Source organism: Meleagris gallopavo, chromosome 5, assembly GCF_905368555.1.
Source record: "Meleagris gallopavo chromosome 5, MGAL_WU_HG_1.1, whole genome shotgun sequence".
Lineage (NCBI taxonomy): Eukaryota > Metazoa > Chordata > Aves > Galliformes > Phasianidae > Meleagris > Meleagris gallopavo.
The window spans coordinates 47,822,032-47,834,620 of NC_139408.1; the positions used below are offsets into that span (position 1 = coordinate 47,822,032).

Here is a 12,589-nt window from a genome sequence, read left to right on the forward strand (position 1 = left end):
TTTTGCTTGCAGCCTACTTAAGCAGGTTTGAATTAAGCTTGGGCCCTTCTTCAGCACTCATCACCATCCAGGTGTTGTACATAAATCAAGGTGTCGACACTGCTCTGTAAACTGGGAGCTGTTGAGGGACAAGCCAGTGTAGCAATGTGCCCACGGGCATGTCAGAAGCAGCAGGCAGAGCCTGGCAAAATATGGGAAGTCTTCACGGCCAGCTCCAGCCGTGGACACGTGGTGCTCTGGGGCCCCACATCCCTTCATCTGCCACTGTGATGCTGCAGAAGGGCTAAGAGCTCCAACAAAGTGGCTCCAAGGCATGACCCCACTCCAAAGTGGCATTTTTCTTCAAAGCCCCTGCTCTATTACCTGAGCATGGGACTCCCTCTCCACAGCCCAGGAGTACCCACATGCGCTGAATGCCCAGTGCTCCTGGTGGCAGATGATCTATTTTGATATCCTGCTGCCAGTCACATGAGAAGAAACAAGGAGGATGCTGGCGGACAGACACCAGCTCCCTAGCACAGCACCATCCTGGCCACTGACAGGAACAAGGGCAGGAGCCACTAGTGCTCTGCATAGCATCCTTCCTATCACATGGAGGGACACTACTGCATTGCCTAATCTCCTTTGGCATTACTTCATTTGCTCCCTTTAATCATAGAGAGCATCTGGTCATGCAGTTATTCAAATCCATGAATTAATCCTTGGCACCACACAGCGCAGGGCTCTGTCTGCCCAACTCAGCCATCTCATCAGGCAACACGTTCACAGGAATCCACCTGAGTAACCCAATGTGCTTACCCAATGCTCTTTTGATTAACAGAGAAGCTTCACTGTTCTGCTGATTTCTGAGCAGAACATCGAGGACACTAAACAACAGAAGAGCTGTTCTCCCCAGGAAGCATGCCACACTGCATGGCTGTGCTGGGGCATGCAAGGGAAGGAAGGCTTCCAGGGATTGCCAGAGTCACAATAAACAAAAGCAAGACATTGTCTGCAAGTGGGTCTCATCTACAAACTGGAAAGGAAGTGCTAATGGTTGAGCACAGCTCCAGCCCTGGGAAACTCTTCAGTGCATCCAAGCTGCTGGGACAACTTCCTCCAGGAGCAGAAAAAGAACTGAGTTGCTGCTCTTTGGGTTTGCAACAGATTTGCTGCAGAGCTGCAAGCAGCGCATGACACCAGAAAGCCTCACTGCCAGTTTCAACTGCCCCCCCAGCCAAGTATCTATTACTGACAAGTCAGATTCAGAGCGGTTTCAGCCTATAACTACCTAATACAAACAAACAAAAATGCTACAGACAGAAGTAGCCCTGCTGTACCCATGGACAAAGTGCACTAACTGCAGCTGACTCACAGGGGCACTATTAGCATGAGTATTTGGAGAGGTGCTAGCTATTTTAGTAAAAAAAACACGAAGCCTATTCCACTGCAGAAGGAAACACTGAATAATATTAAGACATTCCCAGTTCTGAAGCACACCTGGTTTGGGGTGGCCCTTCTGAAAAGGTTCAGGTGGGCAGAGGACAGCACACATCAGATGCCTGTTGTCCCCATGGCCATGTAGCACCCCACCAGGGTGGCACCTCACTTGGCCGCTCTGCCACTGCTGGTGAAGCAGCTCTCTCTGAAGTCTGGGGGAAGTGAGGGTCTACAGGCCACTATATTTATCTCAGACCCACTGCTGGCCCCACACTAACAGATGCAGTAATGAATGTGTTGATCTACAGCAGATCATCAAAACATGAATTTTTCCCATCTTCTGTAGTTACATGTAACAATGGATGACGAATACAGACTGTCAGTGCCTCTTTTCCTCATCAAACCCCCAAACTTTGACATTGTCTAACTTTGTGCTGATTGGCTGCTGTAGGGAAGAAGCCACATGCTGCTCAGGTGCACCAGAATAGCAGCTGATGAAGGGCCTTTAAAAATGCATTGGCTTGTTCTCAGTCTCTCACTATACACTCTGAAGTTTCACAATAGCCCTCCTCGGGCTGCAAATTCTGCCACTCTCCCCACAGACCTTTCATTTCATTTTCCCTTCCTCCACTGCTATTGTTGCAGTGGCAGAATGGCTACCATGAATCTCTGCTTTTGTCTTCTCCCCAGTACTGGTGCAGGCAGCAGGAAGAAGTTGCCCTCTGCCATTGTTTCCCCTGTCTACAAAGGCAGTCTGGCCACAGGAAGGCAAACAATGGCCCCAGCAGGATGTTCCCAGCACACACCAGTGCGAGCTACAAGCCCCATAAGGGTTCCTCTGGGTGCTGCTCCTGGACACCAGCCCTCACATGACAGGAACTGTCATCTTCAGCTGTCTCAGTCTTGTTTTAAAAGCAAAGTCAGCTCTAAGGAGCCAGTCTGGTTTTGCTCCCAGAAATGAATGGATTTACTCCCACACAGGCTCCAGCAGAGACAAGCAGCCCTGCTTTGGGTGGCCTCCACCAACACCAGGCTTAGACCACAGCTGCGTTTCCCCTGATCTCCACTGATTGAAGGCTGGTGCAGGATAAATGTGCTATTTTCTCTGCAGGGAATGGAGGAAAGAGACTGAGTCATGTTCTTACTGTTCCTCTGACCCAACCGGTGCATCAGAGGACTGAGACCATCACTGTTCCAGCTAGAAGAACACAGGGCTGTCAGAAGGGGCCCACTGTGTATCCCTCGCTGCCTCTACCAAATAACAGAATCATAGAATCATTAAGGTTAAAAATACTTCTAAGATCATCTAGTCCAACCATCAACACATCATCTAAGCCATGTACCGCAGGCTCAGCAGGCAGCCAGCACACCAGCAAAAGAGCCTTTGTCATCCACTTCCACCTCATCCAATGGCTTCTCCTTACACCTCCACACCATGAATATTTGGGTTTGTTTTTATCTCAACGTACGTGCCATATGGTAAATGGAACACTCACCTCACAAGCATCTTTGCAAAGCACAGACATGGCTGGTAGTGACAGTGTAGTGGAAATTAAGGGAATTAGTCCAACAAGCAGGAGGAGCAGAGGTGAGCAGAAAGCTGCTGCGCAGCCTGAGCTCAGTCTCAGATCTGGGTTTTGTTTTTTGAAAGAAACAGTCACTGGAGACAAATGCCACGAGCGGCACACAACTACAAACTCACACTCACTCACCAAGAGGTGCACGCTCAGGGTCACTGTGTGACACAGAGGACAAGGGACAGCAGCTGTCCTAATGACAGCTCTGGCATTCCTCCCCATTGATAGCAGAGAACTGTTTTTTCGGACAGATATTTTACAAGCTGCACGAAGTTAATCGTTGTTATGGGCTGATCTTTATCTCAGTCTTGCAGTCTTACTCACCCTCATAAATCCTAGGAAGCTGCTGCCTGTTGTGTTCTTTCCCTCTTTTTGGGTGCCTTATCTAAGCCACCCCTTAAGAACAAAAGGAAACACAATGGCACCTCCATGGTGTAACCTTGCTGCCATCCTTCCCTTATCAGGGAACAATTCTAAGGATGAGCCATCTGTGCTGTGGCCTTATCACAGCACAGGCCTCCTAGTCCTGATGCAAACCACACATCCCTCACTGTTTACTCAGTTGTTTGCTGTCAGTTGTCTCTCTCATTATCAGCACAGGCCATTCCTGCATCCCTACCTCAATAAACATAACGTTTCCATTACAAAAATGCAGTTATTTCCATCCAAGGAAGGATTCTTGTTGTAATCAAATTATCAGTGCTAACACACTTTAAATCTCAATCAGCTAAGCTAGTTCCAATTGCTGGCAACAGGTTGGTTTACCCTTACTGGTGGTTCATGCCAATGTGGATTCGTGGCTCCTCCAGGCAGCTGATGTATGAGCTTACCAAAGTGAAGACCTCTACCCACAGGAGCATCAGTAGCCTTCAGGTTGCCCTCACATCCCTGAGCACAAACATGTGGCTGGCATGGCCACAGGGCAGCAGGCAGGAATATGAACCAGTTCCTGGGCTGCACATTTGCACAGGCTGCTGCAACACCCCAGAGGAGGCAGACAGCAAAAGGATCAGAGAAGGGATGCAATTCTGAGCCATGCCCCAGCATTCATCCTCAGCTTTTCTATAGAGATCTTGAATGCTCCAGAAACTAGAAACTGAGATTCTGTCCCTCAGCAAATGAGCTGCTGAAATGTGACTAGTAGTAATGAAATAACAGCCTCACGTGGATGGGGAATTTTCTTTCCCCCTCATTCATTCTCCCTATGTCAGAAATGTAGTCAGCAATTATTAGATGAACTCTTCAGCAATGCCATAGTGTTCCAAAAATTAAATACTGCCTTTTAGTATGCATCTCTGGAGGATCCTGGAACACTTTGTGCTGTTTAGCTTAGTGATAAAGAAATGCCTGAAAACCATGTTACAGAGTGGGTCATTTCTCACCCAGTCCCTTTAAGGGAAAAATGGAGGTGCAGAGAGCTGAAAGAAGCTACACATGGTAACGGGAAGATCCCAGTCACTGATAGGTAATGCCAATTACCTCTCACTAACCACAGGTGGGTCCATCAGAACGTGCAATGTAGGCTCCTTAAACAATGCCAACAAACAGAACTTCACATCACTAACTCCCACTGGGTATTATTAAAACTCTAGAAAACCTCTGCACTAGATAAGTTTCACCTTTTCTGTGCTCTCCAGCCACCGATCTGAGACTCCTATGGAGCAAACAGTTTCCTACAGTACATCAGATTAGAGTGCAATAGCTCAAAGTGCTGTGCATTCATACAGTTGAGCCACAAAGGAAACACATACATGAATGTCATATGGGCAAAACAACTCACTTCAGCCACCAAAGAGGACCAAAACACTGAAGGCAAGGTAACAACCCAGGCTATCAATGAAAACACAAGCTCGCCTAGGATGAAGTGGAATTGTTTCCACCGCTGACACCCAGACAGCAGGCTGGCCAGCAGATTGTCAGCAGTACAACACTTACAGGTAGCTCTAATTCAGCTCCCATGTCTGGGACATCACTAACTCGAGAATGAGCTGATCTAGAGGCTGCTGGTGATAGGAAGGAGCAAGGAAGCCCAATCTGCTTGCCTTGGAGTCTATCTAATCCATGTGACTTTTAGTGGATGTTTTACCTGCCACACACTAGAGAGGAAATTTCTGATTTGTTGTCTGCACGATTAACTGTCAGCTGAACAGACAGTGTCTCTGCATAGCTTGCAGTTGTGAGGGTCCTTCAGTTCCATGTCCTGAGTACACACTGGTGTTCATGATCCAGGATTCATTAGAAAAAACAAACTTTTTCATTAACTGAGGTATGTCAGAGCCATAGAGAAACAGAGTGATGCTCATGTGCAAACGTGGTACTAAGTAACTTCTCCAAATAATTTCACAGATGGTGAGAATGATGAAATCCTGAGCAGGCATGACAGGTGTGGAGCCAACGCCAAGTGTCGACCACCACTCACCCAAACAAAGGCTGTACACACACACACAGAGGAACCGCTTTTCATGAAGTAATGAAAAAGTTCATGAAAACTGAAAAGTTTTCATGATGCTGTCAAAAAAAAAAAAAAAAAAAGGCTGCAGAGAAAGCCAGGTACACCTACACGTCCATTTTCAGAGAGGTGACAGAGATTTGCAGAGAAATCTGCATGGATTTGAGATCGCTCGCCTTCATCAGAAAAAAAATATATATAACATGTATCGTATTGTTAGTGAGCATCCAGATGAGGGCCACAAAAATGATCCAAGGGATGGAACACCTGCTCTACATGGACAGGCTGAGAGAGCTGGGGCTGTTCAGCCTGGAGAAGAGAAGGCTCTGGGGAGACCTGCTACTGGCCTTTCAGAATCTGAAGGGGAGTTACAGGAAAGAAGGGGACAGACTCTTTAGCAGGATGTGTAGTGATAGTACCAGGGGAAATGGATTCAAACCAAAAGAGGAGAGATTTAGACTGGATGTAAGGAAAAAGTTTTTATAAGGGTGGTGAGGTGCTGGAACAGGTTGCCTAAAGAGATGGTAGATGTTTCGTCCTTGGAGACACCCAAGATCAGGCTGGACAGGGCTCTGAGTACCTGACTGAGTGGTAGGTGTCCCTGTTCATTGCAGGGGAGTTGGACTAGATTACCTTTTAGGGTCCCTTCCAACTCAAACAATTCTATGATTCTATATCAAGACCCAAAGCCAAGGGATTTTGGTAGGAATAAAATTTAAAAATGGCTACATAGCATTCCAGACAACATGGAGTCAGAGCTGTTTGGTGCTACCTTTTGATCACCTGTCCCCAAAGAAGGCAGTATACTACCAAGGACGGGTGAAGGTGTCACACAGCACCTGGCCCTTCCTACAGACGTTCAATGGAGTTGACACTTCCTCCCAGGCCATGGAAGAAAGCAGAGGGAAGCACTGGGCTCCAGCGAGCAGTGATGAATGGAGTACCCACATAGCCACCAGCATTTTCCCGGGACAAAACATCTGTGCTCTCTTTGTAAAGTTCCCTGACTGCTACATGGGGAAAAAAGAAAAGAGGATATTCAAACTCCCACTTCATTTATATGGTTTTGTCTTGTTTGGATTTAATTTAATTATTTTTTTACATGAAGGTTCTTCATTCATTCTGGGTTCTCACAACGAATGGAGTTTTACTTAAGAAGTCTTCCCTAAATTACTATTTCCTCCTCCCTTCTCGTTTACATCTGTAAGAGGAATGCTGATATAGAGAATGACTTAATGACTTTTACCCCAGTAGGCAGCCAAAATACAACTGTTAGCAACACAGGTGGTGTCTCAGACACTGGGGCAAACATCTGGACAATAGTCATCTGTGCACTGCAGGGCAATAGGGAGAAGCCCTGACACAGCAGCACAGCATTTATCTCTTGCAAGAGCCTTCTATGCCTCTAACCAAGACTCCTCTGTCATCCGAGAAGAAACAAAGCAGGCAAATCTTGGGAAACATAAAACCTCATTTGTGCTACAGAAAAACCTGAAATAAAAGTCCTGAGAACTTAATCACTAAAGCAATCCTGACTGTGCATTGGCAAAACAATTTTTATGTCACCTAAGAGGAGCTTTCTAACAGTGCACAAAAAGGATATTTATGAAGAAGGAAAGGCAGGTGTAACAAGACTCACCCTTGCTTGAAAATATGCACAACAGTAACTGTCAGTCAAAAAATCTGAGCAGGAAAGTTAAACAGTCAAAATTTTCAGAGGTAAAGTTCAATACTTCCAGGGGCTCTCCACCCTCCCAACAGTGGCACCTTTTATCTGGCTCCGGAGCCAGCTTTCAGAGAGAGCTGCTCCCTGAATCTTTGTGTGCAGGTCATGCCCACTCCCCAGGAAAGCTCTGGCTCTTGTACGTACAGACAAGCAAAGGGCTCTTACGTTTTGCAGGGCATCTTGATACTGTGGCAGTGAGGACAGCTGTGACTCAGAGTGGTATGGGGACAACCCTTTCCTCAGAGTCCTCAAATCTCCAGTGCTGGATTGCTGCAAAGACAAAAAGAAAATGGGACAGGCCATATTAGCAAGAATGAAAGTTATCTCCTTTCTTCTGGATTACCTTTTCCCACAATCTCCTTTTCCCACAATCACCAGCTGTTCCCATAACTTCTCCCTGCAAAAACAGCTCAATTGACCATTGTGATACAAGCTGTTCCCGTGCCCACACCTGGAGAAAGCATTTGCAAGCAGCTGGAGATGAAACTCTTAAAGTCTACGCCACTAAACGACAAAGTGAGAAGGCATTTTAATTTTACCTAAGCTCATGCTAGTTAAACACACCTTTAAAGATGTAAATCCACCAGGAGATATTTACTGGATCTTTTTAAAGCAGCATCAGCTATTCCAGTCTCCCGCAGGTGGAGAGCAATGAGTGTTTACAAACAGTGCTACTGTAACTCATTTAAGCCTGCAAAAGGGGTGTGAAAGCAACAGTTTCTTATTTGGTTATAAATTAGTGTGCAACCACAAGACTTAAGTGGAGCCACGTAAATAAAGGTAGTCAGCATGACTCAACAAACCATACAAGACAGATGCAATCAACTGCCTGTGCTCAAAAAGAGGCAGCAGGTGTTGGGGAGTGCTGAATAATATCAGGGCAATAATGTCTGCCTCATGGTATTTGTTCTCTCACTCGGTCATTCTGAAATGGGATGGTCTTCAAACAAGAAGAGTTTCTCCTCTAAGAAAGCACACCCATAAAACATCAACATACAAGTAGTCAAAATCAAGGGCCTGGGAGAAGATTATATCTTTTTATTAACGATAAATATCCTCATTAACTTTACATCTTTTTAAGAGTATAAAGCAATGCACTATCCCTCATTTTAAAGCCATAAAATCATGACCTTTTAGATTTTTACGTTCCATTAAGACTTCTGACTTGCATCTGCTGTAGAAATGATGTTTTCCACTTCAAAAGAACCAAAGAAAAACCACTGGTGCAATAAAATTTAACGGGAAGTCTCATAAATCAGCTCAACTGTATATAAGAAAACCCTCAGTAACCCCAAAGGCCTGACCATAACCGAAGCTTTAGGGACTGTGGCTGTGTGCAGATCTCAGAAATATGGAAAGTTTGTCTTTATGTTTCTTGCTCCCATTGCATAGAGAAGAATCAGTGCATTCAGAGTGGGTACATCATTTTCTATTGGTGTCAGAAACATTTTCTTGTAGCCAGATGGTCTGCTTAGTGCTAGTTCAGCTTTTGTTTTATCTTAAAATGTCTCTTCTTTCACAAGCATTCTGACCCACACATCCTATTGGCTTTCATTTTACAAGCTGTGAGGAGGACAGTTTTCAAGAAAGTCATCATGAGAAATGGATGCTAGCCCTCCATCACTTGACAAACTAGGAACTGCTGTATTTCACATAGAGGCATGATTTTAACTAAGGAGATGTCTAGGATTCCTGGGATTTACAAGGCCTACAATTTGTTTGCATTTCACAACAGAGCCCAAAACAAAAAAATGTGCAGAAGAAGTCAACTCCTCCTGTACACAGGAACACCAGAACAAAAATGAGTTCTCTTCACCACGGTAAATACTTTCAAAGGAAGGTTAGAAGGCTAGAAAGAAAGATGATGAGCAGACCCTTATTCTCTTGGTAATGTCCCAGATATGTCATACATAGGAGACTCCTGGTGGTAATGGTTGTAATCCAGCTGGTTCTGCTTGCACTGTCCATGCAGCCACTTCTTCACTCCATACAAGCACTAGGAGCAGCAACCCCAAGAGAGGTCTCTGCTGCCTGCTCCTTCAGTGTGTCCCTCCCACACCCTTCCCAGCCTCTGGAATGAACAGGTCTTCACACAGGCCCAAGTAAGGCAGCAGAAACCAACACAGAAAAAATGTGAGGATATAGCCATGTACTGGAGACCCCAAGGCCATATATCTCAAAGCTCTGCTCCATGCTCTGCCTCATTGGTATTTAGACTCTCAAATTCATTCCTGTTGCTTCAGATTTCTGCGAACTGCACTGAGACAGGCAGCGTGCCATGTGGGGAAACAGGAGTGTGGAAATAGGCATGAAAAAGAGATGAGGTGTTCATTTGCTTCTGTCTCCCAGGAACTTGTCCTCTTGCCCCAAAATCTCAAGGGGTTAGTCTATGTTAGATCTAGCACGCATTTCAACACACTACAGGTCATCCCCATAGGAAGTCAAAATGCCAGCAAAGGAAGCAAGGACACCAGAGCTAGTTCTGGTCAACACACACCACCACTTTGGCTAAAATCATGCTGGTTTAAACTGATTTAACTGACCAGTATTCCTGCCTGTAAGCACAAGTACGCATTAATTTCAATTTGGCTTAAATTGATTCAAATTGTGTTGGTAAATACACAGATACAGTCAAAACTCTGCTCAAACAAGTGTTTCTAATGGATTAGTTCAATTGCTTTTTTTAAACAAATCCCATTTACGACAGTGAATCTATGTGTGATAAAACTATTGTTAGGTTGTTTCGGCGACTAATGCTGATGAATCTGATCTAATGCACTCAGTCTGATGGAAAGATGCCCACTGAGTTCAATGAACATCAAAACGAGCCCTTAATTAAAGAGTAGGAAAGAAAAAAAAAAAAAAAAGAGGAGCAAACAAAGAATGGAAAAGAAATCCAAGAAACAAAAAGGCTGGACAGAGAAATGCTCAGAAGAGAAATGGGGCATGGGGTGAATTCAGTAGGGCTAGAAAAATCATCGCCTTCCATTATTCATAACACATCTGTGTTGGAGATGACCAAAGAACCACTTTTTCCTACTGTTGTCAGTATGGTTTCCTACTTTTCCTACTGCTGTCAGCAGGACAGCCAGTCCCTTTCAAGAGCACTCCATTAAAAAGCGCAGAAGTAAAACTGCATTGAGAATGTGTTTCAAATTGCATTGAGATGTTTTTGCAACAATCTAACAGTCACAGTTCTGCACTATTTATTTTTCTTGAACTAAAAGCTCTTTTTTTTTTTTTTTTTTGGCCGTAGAAGGAAAATTGCTTTTTCTTCTTTTTAAATTAAAATAGCGTAGTGATGCATATTTATCAGACCTTTCTAAACATTTATACATTCATTGGACTTGGCTATCAGTGCTGGACTAACCAGAAAAAGAAAGTGAAACCCTTATTAAAAAGCAATATGACTAATGATGCATCAGAATGAGTAGCCATTACTCCACTTAAGCCTAAATTAAAAATCCTGGTATTTGCATTGTCAATTCATTCACAAAATGAAATCTCTTATTACCTTACCCAGTTTTCATTACTGAGATGTAAGTAGAACCCAAATTGCTTTTCCAGTCAGAACAGCATTAAAAGTACAATCACTGATCATCCTCGTTTATCATCATTGTTGGAGATTATCTCAATTAATGTGCAACGTGCCTATAATAAATTACCTATCAGGTACAATCACTTCCTGTTTCACAGAATCATAGAAGCACCAAGTTTGGAAAAGAACCTCAAAGATCATCCAGTTTGATCACCCACCTATCTCCAATATTTCCCATTAAACCACGTCCCTCAGTATTACATCTAAATGTTTCTTGAACACCTCCAGGGTCGGTGACTCCACCACCTCCCTGGGCAGCCTGTTCCAGAGAGGTTTCAATAAACTCATCACCAAAATAATTTTCATTTGTACTAAAACTCTCCACAGCAGAGTGCTGATTTGATTGAACTTTTGGTGGGCATGTTTTCTAGGCTGAGGTGCAGTGAGAGATGAGGAACATTATAAGAAATGGAAACTGCAGGAGAAGATGTGAGGCACACAGTCGGTCCTAACCTATTCCAATTTACAACTTGTACATCCTGAAATACCCTTGTCCCTGCAAATGCCAACAAGCAGGCACCAGCAACTCTGGAGTACCTCCTGCTCTTTTACTGAGATTTTTTTGTCAAACACTTGTTTCATCCACATGTTTAAATTAAAAAAAAAAAAAAAAAAAAAAGAGGAAATGGAAAGGAAAATAGAGAAACATCTCAGAGCAGTACAGAAATGCAACATCTCCCCTAGGTCTAACCCAATGCCACTGCACTTTATCGCCTCCCCTTACAAGCTGATGAGCACAGGGACAAGCCTGCATACCACCCTGGCAGCACCGACAGCTCCACAGCAGTCCTCCAGACACAATAATTCTTTATTATTTGGAAATAAGGATGTGACATTTATTGCTGTATTTTTCAGTTAGGCAGAACTTGAACTGACCTCAGAATATACTGCTGTTGGACCGAAGCTTGAAATCTTTGTCAGCCCTCCTAAGACACTGATGGACCTAAATATGCCCCTCCTGGCAGGGAAAGAATTTTCCTTACACATGTCTGTGAGAAAAGAATATAACCAAGAAACCACATTTTTATTAAAAATGAACTGTAAACCTACCTTCCTGTCTCCCTAGAAAACAGAAGTAATTTGATGACTGCCATGAGTGGAAAGTGGCAAGTATTTTCCACACAAAATAATTTCTCATTTAAACATCTTAGAAGTGAAGGTGCACCTAGAATTACATTAAAAAAAAAAAAAAAAAAAAAAAAAAAACCAAAAACCAGCAAACACTTGTGCCTATCAAAGCCTTCCATTCTTCTATCAGGGAGAAGAAATGGTACCCTTTGACTTTTTGACCTGATGTGCTGAGTGATTCAATTTGAAAATAACACAAATAACACAGGAAGATGGATGGTGCTTGCAGTATTTTAAGGTCAAGTTACTATGAAGAAACATTTATTCTCCTTTCTGTTTCTGTCCAGTAAAGTCAGATCAGTGCTATGGCCATGTTGAACCAACTGTGAAGATAAAGCGTTGAAAACTTATAGACAAGTCAGACAAATTATCTTTTCTGTTACACTTCAGTGTTACTTCTGCTGGAAGGGAGAAAAGAAAGAAGATAGGCATTTAGTTCTGCAACACTTTGATCTAACAAAATGGACCGTTCTCAACAGAAGTTAAGTGCAGCAAGAGGCAGAAATTTACTTGACAGATACTTTCAGCATTTCTGAAAGATATTAGCAAAAAAAACCCAGAACAATTTCAATTAAAATTATGTGCTGGAGTGGCTGAGAAAAATTAAAAAGCGACACTGTCAGCTTCCAGTAATTCATGAATTAGCATTCAAAATAGGGTCGTTACATAAGTAGCCTTTAATTGAAAACAAT

At 43.6% G+C, this 12,589-nt stretch overlaps 1 protein-coding gene across 2 annotated transcripts in view; it reads right to left on the reverse strand.

Annotated features, from left to right (window-relative positions):
* The window catches only part of CCDC85C (coiled-coil domain containing 85C), a 103,181-nt gene that overhangs the window by 17,693 nt on the left and 72,899 nt on the right, over positions 1–12,589 (reverse strand). For both annotated transcript variants that reach the window (XM_010711902.3, XM_019615870.2), the window contains one exon: positions 7,337–7,441. In XM_010711902.3, coding sequence (XP_010710204.1) covers positions 7,337–7,441 — 105 coding nt within the window. The remainder of the gene's footprint in view (positions 1–7,336; positions 7,442–12,589) is intronic.